The sequence below is a fragment of the Symphalangus syndactylus genome, chromosome 9 (assembly GCF_028878055.3).
Source record: "Symphalangus syndactylus isolate Jambi chromosome 9, NHGRI_mSymSyn1-v2.1_pri, whole genome shotgun sequence".
NCBI lineage: Eukaryota > Metazoa > Chordata > Mammalia > Primates > Hylobatidae > Symphalangus > Symphalangus syndactylus.
Genome location: NC_072431.2, coordinates 43,475,081 through 43,499,937, shown reverse-complemented (window position 1 = coordinate 43,499,937; position 24,857 = coordinate 43,475,081). Strand labels below are relative to the sequence as shown.

The 24,857-nt window shown below is 41.4% G+C and overlaps 1 protein-coding gene across 1 annotated transcript in view; it reads left to right on the top strand.

Annotated features, from left to right (window-relative positions):
• The window catches only part of UPP2 (uridine phosphorylase 2), a 263,171-nt gene that overhangs the window by 40,814 nt on the left and 197,500 nt on the right, over positions 1 to 24,857 (top strand). The window contains exon 2 of the mRNA XM_063646019.1: positions 13,662 to 13,902. Coding sequence (XP_063502089.1) covers positions 13,847 to 13,902 — 56 coding nt within the window. The 5' untranslated portion in view covers positions 13,662 to 13,846. The remainder of the gene's footprint in view (positions 1 to 13,661; positions 13,903 to 24,857) is intronic.

Sequence of the window (24,857 nt, the reverse complement as noted above, 5' to 3'; positions counted from 1 at the left end):
TTGTAATACAATTTTTTTTTTTTTTTTTTTTGAGACGGAGTCTCGCTCTGTCGCCCAGGCTGGAGTGCAGTGGCGCGATCTCGGCTCACTGCAAGCTCCGCCTCCCGGGTTCACGCCATTCTCCTGCCTCAGCCTCCCAAGTAGCTGGGACGACAGGCGCCCGCCACCACGCCCGGCTAATTTTTCGTATTTTCCGTAGAGACGGGTTTCACCGTGTTAGTCAGGATGGTCTCCATCTCCTGATCTCGTGATCTGCCTGCCTCGGCCTCCCAAAGTGCTGGGATTACAGGCCTCAGCCACCGCGCCCGGCCCCTTTTTTTTTTATTTTTTGAGATGGAGTTTCACTCTTATTGCCCGGGCTGGAGTACAGTGGCGCAATCTCGGCTCACTGCAACCTCTACCTCCCAGGGTTCAAGCGATTCTTCTGCTTCAGCCTCCCAAGTAGTTGGGGTTATAGGCACGTGCCACCACGCCCAGCTAATTTTTGTATTTTTAGTAGAGACGGGGTTTCACCATGTTGGTCAGGCTGGTCTCGAACTCCTGAGCTCAAGGGATCTGCCTGCCTCGGCCTCTCAATGTGCTGGGATTACAGGCGTGAGCCACCGTGCCCAGGCACATTTTAATATTAATTGATGCCAACACTGTTGTTCTTCACTCTGTATCTGAGCAATTGCACAGTGTATGAAGTTTTCCTTTATAAGTTTCTCTTAACCTAAATAATTGAGTTTAGGAGACTCTCGCCTAGGTTGTACTCAGCCGAAGTGATTTTTTTTTTCTCCTTTTTTTTTTTTTTTTTTTTTTTGAGACGAGTTCTTGCTATGTTGTTCAGGCTGATCTCAAAGGCCTGGGCTTAAGCGACCCACACACCTCCTCCCAAAGTGCTGGGATTACAAGCATGAGCCACTGCGCCCAGCCAGGTGAGGTGATTTTTAATTTTCCATCATTTGTCATGTCAGTTATTCTTCCTATTTTGGTAAGAACCTCAAAAAAGCTATACATTCCTTCTGGGTCTTCATATGCATCAAATAGCAAAATGTTGACTATAACAGCACAAGCGGAAAGAACTCTAGGTTACCCTATTGTTTGCTAAAAGGAATCACTCTGCTCCCCTCTATGCGTTTCTAACTTGATCCGTGAAATAAGATCTCCTGCCCTTGCAGAAACGTCAGGATCATAACTTCTACTGCTTCTAGTTCACTCCTTCTACCTCCAACCATGCTTGATAGTTGGTGAATTTTGGAGAAGGAATTGAAGCTGCCTCAACAAGCCCTCTCTGAATTCTTTGAAGTTGCCCCTGTGCAGGACATATATATTCTCCTCTTCCACCAATCACTGAGCTGCCCCTGAATAGGAGGCCAGAGTGGTTCAGCTGTGCCTATGACTGGAGAGGGATGTTTAACTGTGTCAGGCCTGGAATATTAGCAAGGATTAAGGGCCAGGTTGTGGACACATAACAAGCCACATTCTCTTATCAGTTTAACCAAAAACAGAGGTGAGGTTTGTTTTCCCCATCTGGTTGACACCTGTGTTTACTTATTCATTGCTTCAGAACTTAGATGGGTAACAGCAACTTGTTATTAATGGACTGTTCCCAAAGCTCAATCTTAATCAACACCCAAGATGGATTGTTCAAAAGCTTCAAATCTATCAAAACATATTATTATTGAGGCCTTCAACAAGTTCCAGAAAAAGTAAGTCTATCATAGTCCCCTAACCTGACAATTTAATAGTCCAAACTAAAAAAGGAAAGGTAATATTTGGATCATTTTGGTTCAAAAGTATGACTTATTTTGAGCAAACTGATCATAATATGAAGTGATTATTACGTTCCTTTTAAAACTTTTTTTTTTTTTTTTTTGAGACGGAGTCTCATTCTGTCGCCCAGGTTGGAGTGCAGTGGCTTGATCTCGGCTCCACTGCAAGCTCCGCCTCCCCAGTTCACACCATTCTCCTGCCTCAGCCTCCCAAGTAGCTGGGCCTACAGGCACCCGCCACCATGCCTGGCTAATTTTTTTGTATTTTTAGTAGAGATGGGATTTCACTGTGTTAGCCAGGATAGTCTCGATCTCCTGACCTCGCGATCCACCTGCCTTGGCCTCCCAAAGTACTGGGATTACAGGCATGAGCCACTGTGCCCAGCCTAAAACTTTTAAAAAATTATAAATTAACTGTTGATTAGTAAAATCTAGATGAGTATTAGAAAGAATTGGGGGCCAGGCACAGTGGCTCATGCCTGTAATCCCAGCACTTTGGGTAGATCACTTGAACCCAGGGTCTCAAGACCAGCCTGAGCAACGTGACAAAACCCTGTCTCTATAAAAAATTTAAAATAATTAGCCAGGCGTGGTTGCACACCTGTAGTCCCAGTTATTCAGAAGGCTGAGGTGGGAGGATCCCTTGAGCCCAGGAGGTTGAGGTTGCAGAGAGCTATGATTGCACCACTGCACTCCAGCCTGGGCAACAGAGTGAGACCCTGTCTCCAAAAAAAAAAAAAAGAACTGGCTTCAAACCTCAAACTTACACATTTGTACTTTCTGTGATTCCCACTTTTTCTCCTTTCTGAAAATCAGACTACTTACCCCTTTCTTGTCTTTGGAAGCCACTCCCATCAGCCACACTTCCTCTGAGATTGCCCATTGTAGTAGTTAAATGGTACCTGAATTTCCTTCAGACCCATGGGGTGTAATTCTCAAGGTCTAGACACTTGAACTCATAAAAACCACCAGGTGAAATCTTGTCTCTCTCGGGCAAACTAAAACAAACTATAGCAACTGTCATTCGTAGTTTTCAACTATGAATAGACTCAGAAATACATGGTAGGTAGTAATTCGTTATTTTGCTGAGGCATTGGACTCTGGCCCACTGTCATAATTGTAAGTGACATAAGCTTGCCTAGCTGAGCCCAGCCAACTGCCTAACATGCCCGTCTCAACTGTGTGCTTCGTATTCTTACTATTTTCTCTTCACAGTGATTATGTCTTTTCTGTCTGTATGAAAATGATGCTGAACAGCCAGGTGCAGTGGCTCACGCCTGTAATCCCGGCACTTTGGAAGGCCAAGGCAGGTGGATCACCTGAGGTCAGGAGTTTGAGATCAGCCTGGCCAACATGGTGAAACCCCGTCTCTACTAAAAGTACAAAAATTAGCCAGGTGTGGTGGCGCGTGCCTGTAATCTCAGCTACTCAGGAGGCTGAGGCAGGAGAATCACTTGAACCCAGGAGGTGGAGGTTGCCGTGAGCCGAGGTTGCGCCACTGCACTCCAGCCTGGGTGGCAGAGCAAGACCTTGTCTCAAAAAAGAAAAAAAAGAAAAAGTTATACTAGAAATCCTAGGAGAAAAGGATGCTTTAGAGGAAAGAGAAAAAGAAGAGTTAGAATTTGATGGGTCCATGATGCCTCTCCCCAGAAGAAGCAGCAGGACTGTAGCAGGTGTGGTTTCCAGCCTCACTGAATCCTTCTGACAAAGAGAGAGCACCAAGATTCTATGGACCAAGTGGAAAGAACGAGAAGAATAACAGAAAAAGCCATATGACCTGAAGATTAGATACATTGGTACAGATTGCTAAATTTTATCAATAGATATTTCTGTTCACTGGGAACACAGTTAAATTCTATTTCTCTGCCAGCCTCCTTGTATCAACTTACAGCTAAGTGGTTGAGTCTGACTGATTGAATGTGGGCTAAAGTAATGTATACCACTTTAGGGCCTGACTCATAAATATATCCTTATGATCTCTCTATCTCTACCTGTAATTCCTTTCCAGTCATAGTGGCAGGAAGCAAATGATTTCAAAGCCCAGATGATGACAGAGCCCCATCATGGAAGGGGCTTGGATCCCTCAGTCACTGCTTGGAGGAGAGCTGCCTGAGATGGCTTCCTGATCATGAACATCCACATTGGACTTTGCCTGAGCAAGGAATAAACATCCTACCTTAAGACAATGTGATTTGGAGTTTTGGGCATATGACCAGCTTCAATTACCCTGCATAATTTACATGTCTTCTCCCTCTTTCCCAGGTAACTCATATGCCTCCCAGATGTTTATATTTGGAAGAAGGGAAGAAGACCCAAATAATAACTGAGATCAAATTTCTCACCAACTCATTGGGACTCTGAGAGATGCATTTCATTTGATTTAAAGAAAATAAATTACTTTGAAACTAGACTTGACATTATTCCTCCATCTGTATTACTTTTGATTTATGGGCAAGACATAAATTGAGTAATCCTGGCCTCTCTGAAAGACAAGGGTCCCCAACACGTACCTAATGGTGGTCCCTCCCACCAAGATAAGTATTGGCTTCTTGACCTTTCACTCCCATCCTTTTACTGTCAGACCTGCTCCCTTCCTCAGTATGGTCAGGAGTCTTGGAGGTCTGGATAGCAAAGAGTTAAGCCCTTCTTTCAGGTCTTTTTCTTCTTCAGTCGATTAATTAGATTGAAATTTCAACTTCAAGCTGCTCTGTGGTCTCTAGCTAATGCTGTCACCTGAAATACTGCCCACCACACAAGAGCTTTTGACAGCAAGAGCCGCTCAAAAGCCTCTTCATGCCTCTATTCCAGGAATAACCCAAGGAAAGGGTTGATAGCTGTGAAAGCTGAGTACTGAAGCCCTCTCTGTCCACCGCTTCAAAAGAATAACTACCATCGGTCTGCCTTTATTTTGTATTTTAGCTCCTCTTTGTCAATGAAAAGTTCCTGCTCTCTATTCATCATAAAGAATAAAGAGCTTTTCAAGTGTGAGTTGCTAAACCCAGAAGGGAACAGAGCTATTTTTAAGAGGGTTTCAACTCTGAGCTGTTACATCGACCAGCCTGCCGGCAGCGGAGGTCTTCCAGGGAGGCTGAAGGCAACAGCGGCTTCTCTTCAGGTGGGCATCTCAGGGAGGAAGCTCCTGGGGCTGAAATGGTCTAGCTCTTTGGCTCACAGGCAGTCCTGGTGCCTTCGAACCTGGCTCCTCAAGACAGAGCTTGCATGGGGGTCAGGGGAATCACTGTGATTCTCACCCATTTGAGGTCTGCCTGCTGCCGTAGGTTTCTTACATCCACTTCCTCCACGTAGGAAACAATCTGCTTGATTCTCCTCCGGGGGCACAGGGAAGAGGGGGGTGTCTTTATGTCCTCTCCTATCTTCGTCAAGCCATATGCAACTGGCAGCCAGCACGCTTCTCTCTGTGGGAAGAGGATCATCAGAGCTGGATTCCTGACTGAAAGGAGGAACATGCAGAGTTGCCTGCCTCCTGGCCAACAGGAGTGAAATCCTCTTGGCTTGGGTCTGTCTGGAGCTCTCCTGAACTCCATGCACTGTAGGGGCACGGATGGGCTCTCAGATTCAGAGTTACAGGACCTGGATTCAAGTCTCACCTCTCTGAGCCTCTGTTCTCCAAGGCTACAATGAGGATAATAGTACTTTGCTATCAGAGGTGCTGCAGGGAGGATGACCCATCCTCACATGTGTATGGATAGTCTGTGGACCCTGCAGTGTCATGCGTGGTGATCATTGCTCTGAGGGTCAGTGAGATACGTGTTATAGTGTCTTTTAAGAACAGAAAATGATGCCATTGGATGACAGAGGAGATACTGAAAATTCGATAGAAACTACTAATGATTAGGAGGAATGAGAGTCTGTTATCTATCCTCCCATTCCATTCAGTTCCCCCACCAGAGAAAAGGGGCAGGGAATTAAAACTATTCCTTTGCTCTGATAGCTTTTGGAAGTTAAAGATATGCATGTGTAGTAAAATACTAAGAGGGAACCAAAAGGATCAACTAATTTTGTACAGAGTGGCTAAATATAATAGAGAAACCTACGTGATTATACTATATCTTGTACTACAGAGGATTTATGAGAGCTTACAGTAAATTTTAAAATTTTTATTATTTATTTTTATGTTTTTACTTGATACATAATGTACATATTTTAGGGGTACATGTGATCATTTGATGCATTCCTATAATCACATCAGGATAATTAAAATATCCGTCACCTTAACTATTTTTCTTTATGCTAGGAACATCCTAATTAATCTCTTCCAGCTGTTTTGAAATATGCAATAGACTAATGTTAACTACAGTCACCCAAATGATCTACAAAACACCAAGTCTTATTTCTTTTATTGTACTGTGTATTTGTATCCATTAATTACCCTGTCTTTATCACCCCACCCCTCTACCTTTCCTGGCCTCTGGTAACCACCAATCTACTTTCCATCTTCAAGAGATCTACCAGTGAGTTTTTTTTTTAAGGAAAACTTATAGACAGAAAAAATATAGGCAAGATAGGATGATTAGGTCCACGAGAAAAGATACTGCACATATAAACAGGTGACAAGGTTCTACTGTTACAAAAACAGGGCAGCCAAGTAGGCTCTGAGCTTCCAGGAGGCCAAAGCAAAAAGGGAATATGATCTGTCACCAAATTTATATCTTTCTTGAGGAACCCCTTCACCACAACCAATTTCTCATCCTTTTTTATCATAAGTCTTATAAACGTGGATATTTATCTTCAAGAAGAGAATACTTACGGAGTTTCATTATGGCCTTCCTCAAGTATTTGATGGGCTTCCAAGTACAAAAAAAAAAAAAAAAGATTGCTTTGGGTAATTCCAGACCACAAAACTAGAATCAATGAGTGTAAGTTAAGGGGAACAGATTTGGGTTAAAAATAAAGAACTTTCTAACAATTAGAGTTGTCCATAAATGGAATGAGCTGTCTGGCAAAGAAGTGAGCTCCCTGTTACTGGAAGTGATCAAACAGAGGCTGGCTAACCATCTGTTAAGGATAAGAAGGATTTGTGCATAATGAGAGAATTATGCAACAACATCATACAAGGCTCTTCGTGACAGTTTTATTTATAATAGTAAGGGAAAAAATAGAATCAACCTAAATGTCCAACAAAAGGGGATTAGTTATTTATGGTACTTTCCTATGATTTGTTTTTTATAGATTTTTCAAATATTAAAAATCAGTAAGACAAGGACATAGAAAAAAGCTGATGATCTATTGCTAAGTGAAAAAGCAGCCTACTGAAATAGCATACGTACTGTGATACAACTTTGTAAAGAAAATTCTTGTAAACAAAGATACATTTTTTCATTTTGTCATTTTTTCATTTTATAAAGAAAGATAATATTAAAGAAAGTACACACATGAAAACGTTAATAGTGATTATCAGTATTATTTGAATTATGGGTGATTTTTCTCCTCAGGGCTTGTCAGAGTTTTCCAAGTTTTCTACTTTGAGCACTTACCACTTATGTAATTAGAAAAAAAATTTAACAGAAATCCCAGAAGAACCCTTCATTAGTCATTAGTCTATAGTTGATCCCTGAAGTTTTTCAAACCTAGTATTATATGATTTTCATTTTATACTTAGGTCATTTTTTTTCTCTTATAAAATAACTTGTTTTGCAAACAGAACTCAACCAAATATAAATACCTCCCCAACAAATAAATAGTGGCTTAAATTATGAGGCTTAGGTACAATCTAATGCATTTCTGACTGCTAGAGCCATTTTCATCTGAAATCTCTTTTGGAAATATGTTGAATATAGATCTAAAAGTCTGTACAATAGAGTAGAAAGGGCTGAGACTTGGAGTCAGACACACTTACGTTTCAAATTTTGGCTCTGCTACATACCAGCCTTAGTTTCCTCAACTTTAATATGTGATCATAATAACAGCTAAGATTTGTAGAAAATTCAGAGTGTGCCAGGCACTGTTTAAGTGCTTTACGTGCAATGAGATTCTCAAAACAATTCTTTGAGGTGAATTCTATTGTTATTTTTCAGATGATAAAAATTAAGCACAGAGAATTTCAATATATTGCCCATTTCATGCAGCTAGAGAGTGATGGAGTAAAAATTCAACCTCAGACACATTAACCTTAGGATCCCTGGCATTAACCACTATACTATACTGCCTTAGAGAGTGGTGGAGGGATTCATTAAATTAACATACATGAAGTGCCTGCTTAACAGAAACATGGGCAGTCAGTACGTTAGCTTTCCCCCTAAACTTTTCCATGGCTATTTGGCCCCAGGAAGACTTTTGATTACTTTCCCCAAGACTGTGTATTCCACCAATACACTGGGGGAAGTGTGGCTCTGTGGTAGGTAGTTTTACAACAAATTTATTATCAATGGTACTCATGTCAAACTCAGGGATATTAGAAATCATGTCCCACAGGCCTCCATTCTGGGGCTGATTCTTTAATATTTCATCAATGATTTACATGGATAGAACAGAAAATAAGCTCCTAGAGCTGACAGATGATAGCATGCTGTTAGCAGATGACACCCATCGTCAGTTAGGAAGGCGAGCATCCAGGACAGGATTAGAATTCCAAATGGTCTGGCAAGATGGGGAAGAGGTGGAGGCAGAAAGAATGAACTTCATTAGCAACTATCACAGAGTAATACGTTTATTAAGAGGGAAAAACAGATTATACCAACATAGCAAGAACAGTGACTAGCAATGAGTGATTATTGCCTGAAAGAGTTAATGGTAGAAGTTACTCCTAACTGGAAATGAGACAGAAAGTCAAATATGATTCTAGAAAAAGGACTGATAAATGGGAGTATGTTGGAGTAAATCAATTTTCCCAATATATACTATATTTTTAAAAATCCCTTTTTGAGTGCTGTTTTTTTCCTCAGTGTTGTTCTGGACATCTTTGAAAAGGCACACAGAAAGCAGAAGAAGTCTTTACAAGTGCAGAATGTAATCTGGGAGGATGATGAAGTCACCAACATCCTTTAATTGAAGATGAGTCAGTTGCTGGCAATTCATTTGAGAATCATTTACTGAGCACCATCTACGTGCCAGCCTTTGTGCTGGGTGCTGAGGACAAAAAAAACAAAAACAAAAACAAACAACAAAAAAACAAGACTTGATTTCTGCCCTTGAGGCGCTCCAAGGCAAGAGGTTAATCACTTTTAAGTTTATAAAGACTGGTTATTTAGAAAGGGATGAGAACTGTAATGCGTGTCCTCTATGGCCAACTCCTACACATCTCTTTCTTTGATCTTCTCTTTATTCATTTCTTCCCTACTTTCTCTTCTTTTTTCTTTCCCTTCTTTTATGTAGTCTTTAGATCTGTGATTGGAGCCCCTGGCATGGCAAGTTAGAGAGATGTGTTCAATGGAGCCCTTCTGAGACTATGTCAAGACACCAAGCACCTCTCTTTTGATGTTTCAAGGTGTTTCTAAAAAACTATTTTTTGCCCTCCATATACTCTGATTAAAATGCAGACAATGAAGTAAAACCTGGGAAGAGTAGAGTAGTTTCCTAGGATGCTAAGTAGATCAGTTTGGCTGGAGAGAATGCTAGGCTATATATATTATAAATTGAATCATATTAAGGAATTTGAACTTTACCTTGTTCATAATAGAAAGTCAATGAAGTTTTGTGGGAAAGCGTTTGTGTTGTTTTGTTTACATTTTCTGTAGAGACAGCACCTCGCGATGTTGTCCAGGCTTTTCCATTTAAGGAGAATACCTTTCAAGTTCTGAGTCACATTCTAGACCCATTATGAGTGCTTCTCTGACCTCCTATTGCTTGTTTCTCTTCATTTGTGTTGCTTGCTTTGAAATGAAGGTTTGTGAGAAGGGGAGTGACAAGATCAATTTAGGGTTTTAGGAAGAGTAACCTTATTGTGGGAGATAGAATGGGTTGTTAGGGGGCAGCCTGGCAACAAGGGTCCTGTTAGGAAGTGATTACTAAGGTATAAAAAAAATAAGGGCCAGAGTTACGCAACAACAGTTAGATAAGGAAGAAGATTTGTGGATGTGAGAAACATGTAAAAAAAAATTAAAAAGATTTGGTGCCTATGTAAAGATAAGCATTAAAGGAGAAAGGAATTGAAAACAACCTATAGGTACTAGACAAAGACTTTGGAAAATGAAAATATCATTATCCAAAATAGAGCAGTGGGAATGTGAAGGTGGTTTGTGGCAAAGAAACCATGATAGGTTCAGGGCTAGACAGGTTGTCTTTGTTTTGATGGGATATATAAATAAAAGCCATATATCCAACAGGGATCTAGGAATAGATTTCCTAGGAGATCATTCTCACAGAGGTAATAGTGTGTTTTGGACCTCTCCACCTGTATATCCCACTGACACATCACAATCTACATGCCTAAACCTGAACTTCGCTGTCATTCGGAAATGCAAAGCTCAATTTGCATTGCTCTTCAAGGTGAATCATGCTTTTAAGTACCCAGGCTACCAAACTCAGTTACCTCTAGTGTCTTCATCTCCCACTTGCCCCTCTCTCACAAGCAACTAGTCACCAAAACAGTGGATTCTAAGAGTCAAATATGTTGTGTGTCAATTCTATTGCCATAATTAATACTTCCATGATTTGTTCCCTTGGCTATCACAACAGTTTTTGGGTTGTAATGTTTAAATTTTCTGTAGAGACAGGGTCTCGCTTTGTTGCCCAGGCTGGTCTCAAACTCCGGGGTTCAAGTGATCCTCCTGCCTCAGCGTCCCAAAGTGCTGGGATTAAAGGTATGAGCCACTGCACCTGGCCCACACCAGTTTTATAACAGATTTTCATGCCACATAAGTTTATTTTTCCACTGCTTAGGGAATGGAATTCAAAGTCTTTCTGGAATGAACCTACCTGTCCAACCTAATCCCTGAGAATCTTTATACAGCCCCAACACAAAAGCCCTACCAGCTTCTTCCTTTTCTTTCATGATGCCAGGCATATCTGTGCCTGGGGTGCCTCTATTGATGCTATTTTATTATTTTGGAATACCTTTTTCACTTAAGGAGAATATCTTTCAAGTTCTCGGTCACATGCTAGACCCATTGTGAGTGCTTCTCTCACCTCCTATTGCTTGTTTCTCTTCACTTGTGTTGCTTGCTTTGAAAGCAAGAGCCTGAACCAGGGAGGTGGGAGTAGAAGTGGGAAGGAGCAAAGGGCATAATAAAAATCTAAGCAAAGAATTGTGGGGCATAGAGAAGGAAGAAGTCAAAGAAAAACATGTCAGTCTTGGCTGCTCTTGGTTGACTGGGAAGAATTATGGTGTACCAAAAACAAACAAACAAACAAAACAAAACAAAAAGAAGGAAAGATTAATTTCGCCCTGAGCAGGTGTGGGATGAGATACTAGCAATGAGTGTAAATTGGGCTAACTGATAAGTGAAAAGTTTTACAGAAATGAGAAGGGTGTTTCAAGCCAGAAAAAAATATTTGGAAATTATATGCAAAGAGGTGGTACCAGATGTGTGATCTCCAAAGAAGAGGCTGTTAGAAGACCAGGTCTGAGGATAGAGCTATAAGCATGTTACCAATCTCAAAGGTGAGAGGAGGAAGTCCTATCAGCAAAAGAGCCTATCATAGACTGGCCATGGAGGTGAAATGATGAATTTTTTAGTTTTCTTAAAAGGTAATTGTTTTGGTTTTTAAAATTTTATGAGAAATTTCCAATTTCTGAGATGTGCTTTTCATTTGAGGAAACTGCTGATTCTCTGCTCAAATTGAGATTCTTTTGATTGTAAATCTTAATAGTTAGTGGTATGAAAATTCATTGTTTTTCCTTCAAAAGAAGGATTCCCTTCTTAAGTGAAGATATCTAACTAAAGTTTTGTAAGAAAAAAACAAACCAAAACTAACAACCATCAAAAATTAGGCCATAGCCGGGCGCGGTGGCTCATGACTGTGGTCCCAGCACTTTGGGAGGCCGAGGTGGGCAGATCACCTGAGGTCAGGAGTTCGAGACCAGCCTGGCCAATATGGTGAAACCCTGTCTCTACTAAAACTACAAAAATTAGCTGGGCGTGGTGGCGGGCACCTGTAATCCCAGCTACTCAGGAGGCTGAGGCAGGAGAATAGCTTGAACTCAGAAAGTGGAGGCTGCAGTGAGCTGAGATTGCCCCACTGCACTCCAGCCTAGGCGGCAAGAGCAAGACTCCATCTCAAAAAAAAAAAAAAAAAAAAAAAGAGCAACTTGGCCATAGAATTTAAAACAGAGTTGGTTAGTAGGGGCTGTTTTTTCACATGATCTGTAACATACTGGGGTGAGGTGGTGGGCTGGAATGAGATGTGTTAATAATTTATTCAATTTGGTCAAACCATAGTTTCTGGAAACGCTACTGTTCTTCTTTTTTTTTTTTTTTTTTTGAGACGGAGTCTTGCTCTGTCACCCAGGGTACAGTGCAATGGTACAATCTTGGTTCACTGCAAACTCCACCCCCCAGGTTCAAGAAATTCTCCTTCCTCAGCCTCCCAAGTAGCTGGGATTACAGGCATGCGCTACCACGCCTGGCTAATTTTTGAATTTTTAGTAGAGACAGGGCTGGCCAGGCTGGTCTCGAACTCCTGACCTTAGGTGGTCTACCCACCTCAGCCTCCCAAAGTGCTGGGATTACAGGCGCAAGCCACCACGCCCGGCCTGAAAAGAACCTCTTTTTAGCATGAGATTCTTTGTTGTTTTTATAGATTTATTGAAATAAAAATATTATTAAAACTACATATTTTTATTGAATATTACAAAGAAATGTTAAAAAAATAAAAAATATGTTTGTTGTAAAAACAACTTAATCTACAAATATGGAAGTAAGCCCCGCTGCCATATACAATTTGGAATACACTCTTTTAGACTTTTCAGAATACATACACAATCATATATACATATACCTTTTCTGTAAGTGATTTGCCCAACTTCCACCATCTTATTGCCTATTTCCTGCTAAAAGTAACAAGCTACAGCAATTAACGACGACATTAATAAAGGTTACATTTGTACAGCACATCCACACATATTATATTTCACAAGTGTTACAGGTTGAGTACCCCTTATCTGAAATGCTTGCAACCAGAAATTTTTTGGGTTTGAGATTTTTTTCCAATTTTGGAATATTTGCATGTACATGATAAGATACCATGGGGATGAGACCCAAGTCTAAACACAAAATTCATTTATGTTTTATATACACCTTATACACATACCTGAAGGTAATTTTATACAACATGTTTGGTCATTTTTGTGCATGAAACAATTACATTGAACCATCAGAAAGCAAAGGTGTCACTGTCTTACCCACCCATGTGGACAATGTGTGGTTTTTTGGCATCACCATCATTCTTGACTTTGACTTTATATGCTACTGATAAGCAATTGTTTTCTTTTTCTTTTTTTTTTTGAGACGGAGTCTCGCTCTGTCACCCAGGCTGGAGTGCAGTGGTGCAATCTCGGCTCACTACAAGCTCCGCCTCCTGGGTTCACGCCATTCTCCTGCCTCAGCCTCTCCGAGTAGCTGGGACTACAGGCGCCCGCCACCACGCCCGGCTAATTTTTTGTATTTTTAGTAGAGACGGGATTTCATCATGGTCTCGATCTCCTGACCTCGTGATTCGCCTGCCTCGGCCTCCCAAAGTGCTGGGATTACAAGCGTGAGCCACCGCGCCCGGCCAGCAATTGTTTTCTTATGCTTATGCACACATACATACAGGAAAAAGTACGACATACAATTAATATAGGAAAAAAATGATGTGTTTGGGGTAACTGAGCAGCACAGTGACATCATCAGGATATTTGTATCAACTGTCAACAGCAAAACAAACAACTGTGGGCTTTCTGTCTCCACCTACAATTAAAAGGTTTGGATTAAAAGGTTACTGTACACTGTACTTTTTTTTTTTTTTCAGGTGAGAAGAAACATCAGAAGCAGTTGAGGGACCAGGAAGTGGGTCCTCTAGCAATGAGGAGACATTCTGCTGGATAGCTTTTTAAAATGTTTCCTCCAAAGTCATCTGCCTCATTAACAACGGTTTTTGTCTTAGAAGCCTCTGATTTTATTAACTGACATGACTTCTTGTTCTATTATGAATACATGCTGCTTTCATCCTTCAATAAGCCCATCATACATTTTCAGCATGCTGCCTATAGGTACTTTTTCTGTAATGTTAAGATCAACTTCATTGTCACCATCATCTTTTTGTTGTTGTTGTTTCTTTAAATTTTCTTTGTAGAGACAGGGTCTCACTCTTTCATCCAGGCTGGAGTGCAATGGCTTGATCATAAATTACAGATCATAGCTCACTGCAGCCTTGAACTCATGGGCTCATGTGATTCTTCTGTCTCAGCCTCCCGAGTAACTAGGACCACAGGTGTGTGCCTCCACGCCCAGCAAATTTTTAATTTTTTGTAGAGATGGGAGTCTCCTATGTTGCCCAGGCCAGTCTTGAACTCATGGGCTCAAGTGACCTTCCACGTTGGCCTCCCAAAGCACTGGGATTATAGGCATAAGCCAGCATGCCTGGACTATCACCATCATACTGATTTGGAGTCATTTCAGCTATTTCACCATTGGTTGATAAATGAACAACTGGAGACTCATTATTCATGTTAAAAATTTCTTCAATATCCACTTTTTCCAGCTTACTTACAACAGCCTCTGAAAATATATTTTTTGCATATGTAAGAAGGTCAGAGACATTTTTTTCTCACTCGACATATGGAATTCTTCAAAGTCACCACTTTGTTCATCATCAACTCTGAACATAGTGGCAGGCCAGAGGTTGTGTCAGCCATTGTGCCTTTAGTCACTGTGTTGCAAGTGTTGGAAACAGCATATATGTCATCTTTCATGCTAAACTCCTCTTGCAAATCTTCCACACCCACACCTCTGTTCACTGCTGCTAGCATATTGTTCAAGAAAATGTTTTTATATTTCCTCTTCATTGACCTAAAGATACCTGAGTCACATGGCTAAATTACTGAAGTCACATTTGGGAGAAAGTACATGGTATAAACATTATTTCTGGTGAGAATTTCAACTAAGGATGAGCAGAACAGTTGTCAAGGAATAGCCAAATCTTGCAGTCATCATCTAGTTCAGCACAAGCCATCTACAGTAAGCACAAGCCACTGGTACAAAATGTGAACCCAATCAGAAAAAGATTCCATGGTGATCCATCTCTTTTTGTTAATATAATAAAGAACCAGTAAGAAATTCACTCCTTGAAAACAGGGAGGATGTAAGCTTTTGCCTATCACAGTAAGTTTACACTTATGCACGCCTGCTGCATTAGCACATCCCAGCACAGTTATTCTGTCCTTGGCAGCCTTAATTCCTGTAGGTGCTGTCTCATCAGCTGTAGTCAATGTCTTTCTGGGACAATAATACCAGAGCAGTGATGTCTCATCAGCATTATAGACTTGTTCTGGCATCCGATTTTCATAACCAATGACCTTGGCAAACTCATCAAAGAGTGTCTCCACTGCTTTGTGATTAGCAGGTGCTTTACCACCACAATTTTTTTTTCTTTTTGAGACAGTCTCACGCTATTGTGCAGGCTGGAGTGCAGTGGCATGATCTCGGCTCACTGCAACCTCCACCTCCCAGGCTGAAGCGATTCCGAGTAGCTGGGATTACAGGCATGTGCCACCATGCCTGGCTAATTTTTGTATTTTCAGTAGAGATGGGGTTTCACCATGTTACTCAGGCTGGTCTCAAACTCCTGACCTCAGGCAATCTGCCTGCCTCGGCCTCCCAAAGTTCTGGGATTACAGGCGTGAACCACTGTACCTGGTATGTCACCACAAATTTTCAAAAATTTAATGCTACGTTTTTTCTTAAATTTCTGGAGTGAATTTCTTACCAGTCCATTATTATGCTAACAAAAAGACATGGATCCCCAGGGACATCATTTTTGATTGGTTTCATAAACATTTTGTACCAGCCTGTTGAATATTCACCAGTTCCCTTGAATTTTTAGTTTATCATGATAAATCTTCACTTGTTTTATGATCAGCATATTGTTAAGTGGCATAAGTTCACCACGACATTGTCAGACCTACTCTTTCAATACATAATCAAGATCTTCATTTTTAGCTTTATGCAGTGTTTTTCTATTTTTCATTGACTTCTGTTCATCACTTCAGCATAGAACTTAAACAGTTTATCCTTCTGTTCCTTCAGGTCACATATGGAGGTCATTCCAACAACATACTCTTGTATAAGACATTCCACACTTACACTGCTGTCCAGTTTCTCCAACAGCTTGACTTTCTGTGTACTTTGGATAAACATAAATGCTTCCTCTTTTTCTTATCACTGTTACGCAGAGGAGTATCTGCAGGCACTTTTGACATGTTCAACAAATTTTTACACCACAAAGCAGAGAATAAGCAAAAACCCACAGTGAGTAATGCATGTAGGTTTTGGCCCCGTGTAGGGCATCATGGGGAATCTCCCATTGGCGTGTCTGGCCTGCACATGTGCCATTTTATTAACCTTGGTGGGTATGCTTGTGTGGGGAAGTCTGGGTATGTATGGAAAAGATGTCACAGTTAACGAGGGGCTGAGAGGGTCTTTTTTCCTTTGGGAATGCTGAAAAACTCTGTGTTATGTGCCTGTGATTTCACCGCAACCAATTACATGAGGTCAGGTGTGGAGTTTCCATTTGTGGTGTCATGCCAGTTTCTTATTTTAGAGCATTTCAGATTTCAGATTTTCAGATTAGGGATGCTCAACCTGCATATCATAGATCTTCACTCTAATGATCGGAAGTAAGCGAGGTGGGATCATTAGTGTCATTTTATAGAGGATGTCATTTCCCCAGGTCTCATAGTTACTTGTGTTGAAAAGGTTGCCACTGGACTCAAATTCTTCACACCAAATTCTGAGTTTATTTTCTACATCACCCCATTTTCCACAGGCTGGTTTCCACAATCAGGTCTCCCCAGCCTCTACTAAGGTGTTCTGCAGAGTAGGTCAGCATAAAACTTGGATTAGGGTAGAAACTGAACATTACCATACAGTTGCCTAGTGGTTTTCTTTAGTTGGGAGAAGGGTGACCTTCCCAGCTTGATCTGCCAAATATCTGGATCACATCTTGAAGTGATGACAATGGAAGGTACAAAAAGTGCTACAGGGCTGCAGACTGAGGTATCTGTACATGATCTAGCTAATAAATAATGCTGGCAACGGGCACATCTACCATTGGACAATATGCTAATGAAGAGAAATTTGGGGGGAGATACATGATGTAAGGCAGTGGAAAGAGCACTATTATCTTTTGTTTCTGAGACACATATTTTTTCTTACTTTTTAATGCTTGGAAATAGGCATTACAAATCTTACAAATCCATGAGTCTTTGATTTGGTAAAAAGCAGTAAATGGAAACTCATTAAAAATAGCTTCCTTTTTTTTTTTTTTTTTTGAGACAGAGTCTCACTCTGTCGCCCAGGCTGGAGTACAGTGGCGCGATCTCGGCTCACTGCAAGCTCCGCCTCCCAGGTTCACGCCAGTCTCCTGCCTCAGCTTCTCCGAGTAGCTGGGACTACAGGCGCCCGCCACCACGCCCGGCTAATTTTTTGTATTTTTAGTAGAGACAGGGTTTCACCGTGTTAGCCAGGATGGTCTCGATCTCCTGACCTCGTGATCCGCCCGCCTCGGCCTCCCAAAGTGCTGGGATTACAAGCGTGAGCCACCGCGCCCGGCCTAAAAACAGCTTCTTTGTCTAAACTCTTACATTTCCCCATCTTGGGCAGGCCATTTAACTTCTCAGTGCTGTGACATGAGGTGACATATATAAAGCTCACTACGGGCTACACAGGAGGTGCTGTTAATAATAACTAACATTTATTGAGGGTTTACCCTGTTCCACTGACTATTCTTAGCACATCGAGAGGATTTTCTCATTTAATCCTCACAGCAAAACTCTAAGGAAAGCTCTATAAATATCCCAGTGTTCTAGATGAGCAAAGTGAGATTTAGAAAGTTCAAATGAATATAGCTATAGGTTAAAAGCTGGTAAGTGGCTACAATGGGAATTGAACCAGGTAGTACCAGGCCAGAGGCTCCCTCACAAACTCCAGAGCTGTTTCCCTACTTGCTATGTGTTAGTTGACAGCATTTTCCTGATTCCTTTCCTACTCCTCTGTGTGTTTGCTAGCAGATTTTGATTTATTATAAACTCAGATGCCCTCGGGATTATAAACACGGAGCTGTTAAGGGATGGTAAACATTAGGGATGGTAAATAATATGGACCTAATTCAGTACACACACACACACACACACACACACACACACACACACACACACCAGACTGACCTTCGGATTGCCTTTTGCACAGTGGCAAAAAATTAAACGACAAATCAAATTAAACAAACCAAACAAGAAAAAAACAAAAACAAATAAACTTGCACTGGCTCTTTACGAAGTAAAACAAAGAAAAATATGCAAAAAGAAAGCTAAGGATAAAACAATAAAGGTAAAGCAAATTAAATTTATTTAAAAATCTTGTGATGGCCAAACAAATGTATTGACTTCAGCTGCCTGTTTGGGAGCTTTCCTTAAGTCTCCAGTAAGAATACATATCCTAGATCGATCACAGAGGTACCTGGAAAAACTTAAAGGCAAAGGAGATACTAAAGGGAAGGAGAAGGCAGCTCAGAAGGGATTTGTAAATTCCAAAAGAGGTCTCCACCACGACTGAGTATTTCCTATCAAATAATGGGTACTTTCTCTGCCATTGCCTTACGCATCTTTACCTTATCTCTGTGGAGAAGGGATTGAGAGTTCCATTTTACAGATTACTGGATAAAGCCTTTAGGTAGTGAGACACTTGCCCAAGGGCTTTGAAGCCTCAGCTTTTCCAGTATATTCAGCTGGGGGTAGATGTGGATCTATCACAAAGCTTGGTCCTCAGTCGCACGAGATCTTTCCGAAGCCCTGAACCTGATTTTATTCATAACATCTGTTTCTTAATTTGGGGAACCCTCTGAACTGTATAAATGTAATGCCCCCAAACCCAGATCTACACCTGTATGGAAGTCAAAGGCTGTGATAACATGCTATTTTGAGCAAGTCAACCTCAACTTTTCCTCCGGGTGTGGAGAATGGCAGGAACGCAAGGATCTCTGGCCACCTTCAACGATGGTGGGACTTTCCCGCGTTTCACCTGGATGTCCTTCCTGTAAACTTAGCATTTAACGATCCTACACTGGCTCAACTCACAGAGTTGCTTGGTGGGCAATGTTGATGATATTTTTACAGCTCTGGTTTTTCTATTAATTGCTCTGGTTTTTCTATTAATTGCTCTGGTTTTTCTATTAGTTACCCCTAGCCTGCAGGAAATGAGATGCCAAAAGGAAGAGGAGTGGATCCCTTCCAGACCTCCACAACTCTTAGATTATACTAAACCAGGAGGAAAAACCCTCTTTAGCATATGAAAGGGAAGGCAATTGTATTACTAAGCCTCACTCCACCGCCTCCAGACTTTTCTCAGTCAGAGAACAAAGGGCAAAAAGCAAACACCACTTCATACCCCTATTCACTGGAGGTTAAAAGAGACCTCCCACTATACAAAAGTGCTTCTAAAGGTCAGTTTGGGAGTGTATTGAGGAGGAGGGCACTGGCTGGGGAACAAAATGTTTACCATCACCCTCAGGCAGGCTGCTTCTGTTTTTCTTTCAGCACGTGCATGAGGTCCATCAGTCAGAATTGGACATTTTCATCCCTGATTAGCTGCTGGTGGCCAAATTATACTTCCTTGGCCCTCTGAGGTCTTTTTCTGATTCTTGATTCCAGTTGAACTAAGAAAGTGGGGGCACCCTGAGCCAAGACCACTCCCAGGGAACGATTATTCATTCATATTCATTAAGTCAACAGATACTGATTGAACGCCTAATGTGCATCCAGCACTGTGCTAGGCACTGAAAGGATGTAACAATGCACAGAGCCAATACAGTTGTTTGTATAACTTCAATTCAATTGGGAAGACTGACATTGAATGATGAAACACACCCTTCATTATTTAAATACAACTGTGATAAATGTTTAAAGGAGCATAGTGTGCAAAGAGAGCTTAAGAGGAGAGCTGCTAATCTCAGTTGGGCTGTGAGAGAAGGGGCTTTTTTGAGGAAGCAAAAGAGTAGGAGTTAGCTATGTGCCAGGGCAGTTGAGATCATGCTGAGTATAGGGGTGGGCAGCAGGCAAAAAAGGCCCCGAGTTGGAAAAAATATAGCTTGGCACAGGAATTGGAAAGAGACTAATGTGGCTGGCATCCACAAGGGAAGGCAGAATGGGGCTGGAGACTAGGCAGTGGGGGAACTTCCGCAGGGCTTTGTACTCTGTAGTCTTTTGCATTCTGTCTCTAAAGCGATGGGGAGCTAGTTATGGGCTTTAATGGGGGAAGTGACTTATGGGGTTTGCAGTGTAAAGGAAGAGTTTTAGGGGGCCAGAGATTTACTTTGACACAGTAAACTATGTCAAAAGACAAGAAGAGAAGTTCTCAAATTTTAAAGAATTTCGCCTGGGGACCTTGTTAAAATGCAGATTTCTGATTTAGTGGGTCTCAGGTAGAGCCTGGGATTCTGTATTTTTAACAAGCTTCCAGGTGCCGTGCTGCTGGTCCACACTACAAACACTTGAATCACAAAATTTTAGGTCAGGGTTGCAATGGAGATGAAGAAAAGCAGATAAATTGAGAGTTATTATGTGGGAAGTGAGTGAAAATATCAAGATATCTTGCAGGTCTCTAACTTGGGTAACTGAGTGGAAGGGGGTGGTATTTACTGAGATAGGATTCACCAAAGAAGAAAGAGCAAGTTTGGGTGGGAGGTGAAAAACTCAGTTTTGGATACGTTGACTTTGATGTGTCTTAGGAATATCCAAGTAGGCACTGGTACATATGGATCTGAAACTCAAGGCAGAGGAGGAAGCTGGAGATACAAATTTAGGAGTCATCAATATGTAAATGGTAATTAAAACCATAAAAATGGATACTATCAGCCTAGGGAGCATACAGCAGGGGTTAAAAACTCAAATTTGGCCTGTTGGCCATCTGTCGGCCTTCTTTTAAATATCTTGGAAAGGGAAGAGGACCAGGACCAAGCAAGAATTTAACAACTCAGTGGGATGAGGATGTCAGCAAAGAAATCTAAGAAGATACCAAGTTGGAAGAAAAACCATGTCAATATCCAAGAGTTGTTTCCTTTCTTTCTTACTAACAGAACAGGTTTTAGACTTGAAGATGGCTTTAGATCCAGGAAAGCAGATCCTTCCTGTAGCCCCAGTAGCTGAGTCATGGTTATCTAAACCATACACGATCATCTCATTCCACTTTAACTGAAGTTCTTTCAGCAGTGGGCTCTGACCAAATTCTGACCAGTGAGATAAAGGAAGTAGGCTTGGATAAGTGAAGATTCAAGGAAGGCATTTTTCTTTCCAATAAAAAGGAGAACAAGCAAAGAGCTTCATAGTACCACTGCCTGCATGCACCACCACCTCAACCCTTTTCTTCCTGCTTGGAACTCAAACCCAATGTCAGAACAATGTCAGACATCATAGGACAGAGAAGAGATAAGATAAGGGTGAAAACAGCTAAAGGTGGCAGAATAAAAAAACTGAAGAGTACCTGTGTTGCCAGACCTGAGCTACTGACTTGCTCTGGAACTACCTCTCTTCAGTCCATGGTGTTAAGTGAGATAGTAAATGCCTATACTGCTTTAGCTACTGGTAGATGGTTCTGTCACTTGCAGCTGAATATATTTCTTATGTTCATTAGTGTATATCTTATCATGACATTGAATAGTGTAGTTCCAGAGCTAGATAGACACGGTTCAGACAGATACAGTGTTTTACTTTGGACATTTTTTGTGTTTCCTCAGTTTCCTCACCTGCAAAATGTAGATACTAAATAGTATCTCTCTCAAGAACTCTCATATACTGTTGGTGGGAGTGTAAATTAGTAAAGCTACTTTGAAAAGTAATTTGGCAAGATTTCCTAAAACTGAAAATATATATAGCCTAAGGCAATTCTACTTCTAGGTAAATCTTAGAGAGACTCTTGCACAATGCATGGAGAGATGTGTACAAGATTATTCATTGAAGTATTTTTTTTTTTGTATTAGGAAAGAATTAGAAACAGTCTAGATATCCATCAGGAGAAAATACCTAAGTAAGGTACAGTATATTGATATGATCATATACAATGGAGCAGTTTAAACAGATGAACTAGCTCTCTCTATATATATATCAACGTGGATGAATCTCAGAAACATAATGCTGAGTAAAAAAAGCAAATTGCAGAGTGAGACATACAGTATGATTCATTTATATACAGTTTAAAAGCAGACACTATACTACATATTTTTACGGATCTGTAAGTCTATGGAAAGTAGATTGGAAGGACACACATTAGATACACTTGGGGATGAAGGATAAAGAAGATAAAAAATAGGGGTCATGTCTAGACAGATGATTATATCATGCCCGTAACAGAAAAGAATGACTGATTGAACCAATTCAGCTCTGAGCCTCTGCAGCTCAACCTTAGATACAAAATAAAACAAAACAAAACATAATAGTATTGCTCTTCCAGGATTAAGTGACATAATAGCCCAATGTCTGGCACATAGTAAGGGTTTAACAAATGGTGGTCATCATTATTATTATGCTCGCCTGCTGTTCTCTGCCTTTTTGCTTTCCATAGGCTCTTTCTAATACAATAATCTTAGAAGGGGAGTGTGGTTGGGTACTTCTCTATGCACCTAAATTTCCAGTTCTCATTTATTAGCTTGAGAGTTATAAAAGCCAAAGGCTTGATTTGGGGCCAGGTATTGATGTGCATTGAGGCTACTCTAATGGGTTAAAAAAAGTGCTTCTAGTCACATACATAATGGCAGCCCACATCAATTCACCAAATAACCACAAGAAGAGAAACACCTTACTAGCACAAGTCCTTGCATTTTGCATAAGTAGCCTATATTAATCAGGACTAGATTGGGCAAAAGTGGAAATGTATTGGTGAATATATGAATTGGGAAATTCAAGAAAAATAACTGGCTTCAGCTTTCTAAACTAAATTGGGGAATTCTCATTGCCTTGCACCTAATTCTGCTATTTCCACAGCAGTTCTGTTGCTTGCAGTGCTCACTCCCAGGTACCATTTCTGAATCAGTTCTGCAAGAAACTGAAAGAAGCTCTGACTCACCCAGATGGAAAAAGGAATTTATTGGAAGGACACTTTATAGCTTACAGAGTTAAAGGAAACACTGATGAGCCAGGTCTTGGGAAGAAAGAGGAGCAGGAAGCTACCAAGTCTTAGTCAGAAATATACATACCTTCTTTCCTTAGGTCATGCCATGGGAATAACCTCATTTCACCCATCTAGAGTCTCTCTGTCATTCTCCCTGGAGAGTCTAATTGGCTTGGTTTGGTAGAGGGCCCTGTGCTTGACTTTTTTTCTTTTTTTTTTTGAGACAGAGTCTCGCTCTGTCACCCAGGCTGGAGTGCAGTAGCGTGACCTTGCCTCACTGCAAGCTCCGCCTCCCGGGTTCACGCCATTCTCCTGCCTCGGCCTCCTGAGTAGCTGGGATTACAGGCGCGCACCATCATGCCCGGCTAATTTTTGTATTTTTAGTAGAGATAGGGTTTCACTATATTGGCCAGGTTGGTCTCGAATTCCTGACCTCGTGATCTGCCTGCTTCAGCCTCCCAAAGTGCTGGGATTACAGGTGTGAGCCACTGTACTCGGCCTTGACTTTCCTATTAAGACTGCCTAGATGGGTGGATCACCTGAGATCATGAGTTCCAGACCAGCCTGGCCAAAATGGTGAAACTCGGTCTTTACTAAGAATACAAAAATTAGCTGGGCACGGTGGCGGGCACCTGTAATCTCAGCTACTGGAGAGGCTGAGGCAGGAGAATCACTTGAACCTGGGAGGCAAAGATTCCAATGAGCCAAGATCGTGCCACTGTGCACTCCAGCCTGGGTGACAGAATGAGACTCTGTCTAAAAAAAAAAGACTTCCTAGAATTGGAAAGCTGCTTCCAAAATAAGGGGTAAGGATGCTGATTGTCTTAGTTGTCTTGGGCACCAACTATAACAAATACCATAGACTGGTGATTTAAATAACAGAGACCCTTTTCACAGTTCTGGAGGTTGGAAGACCAAGATCAGGGTGCTGGCATGGATGAGTTCTGGTGAGGACGCACTCTTGGCTTGCAGAAAGCTGTCATCTTGCTGTGTCCTCACGTGGCAGAGAGAGCGCTCTGGTAACTTTCTCTTCTTTTTATAAAGGCATTAATCCCATCAAGAGGACTCTACTCTGATGACCTTATCTAAACCTAATTATCTCCCAAGGGCCTTATCTCCATATACCATCACATTGGGGGGTTAGGGTTTCAACATATGAATTTTGGGAGGACACAATTTAATCCACAGTACTGGCCTAGCAAAAACATTAGCTGTCTACTACATGGCTAAAGTAGTCTGCATCTTATCACAGAGTTCCAAAGGTCACAGACTGAAAGATATATTATAGTTTCACTATCAGCTTGCTTAGTGACTTGGGGAACTTAACATCACAATTGTATCTCTTCCTTCTTTCACGCTTGCAAAATAGTGTTTGAGACACATACTTTTTTTTTTTTTTTTGAGTCAGAGTCTCGCTCTGTCACCCAGGCTGGAGTGCAGTGGCATGATCTAGGCTCACTGCAACCTCTGCCTCCCAGGTTCCAGCGATTCTTCTGTCTCAGCCTCCCAAGTAGCTGGGATTACAGGTATGTGCCACCACACCCGGCTAATTTTTGTATTTTTAGTAAAGACAGGGTTTCGCCATGTTGGCCAGGCTGGTCTCGAACCCCTGACCTCAGATGATCCACCCTGCTCGGCCTCCCAAAGTGCTAGGACTATAGGCTTGAGCCACTGCACCCGACTCCTCACTCTTTTTTCATGTCTGAACCTGCTCCCCCTGGCCTAGGGTGGGCATTTGTCCCAGGCAAAGCCAATGATTGTACCTTTGTCCCACTAGGATGAGATTAACTCTGCTTGGAATTCAAACTCTGAGTGGAAACTCACAGAGGTGAAAGGCCATTTAGATAGTTAT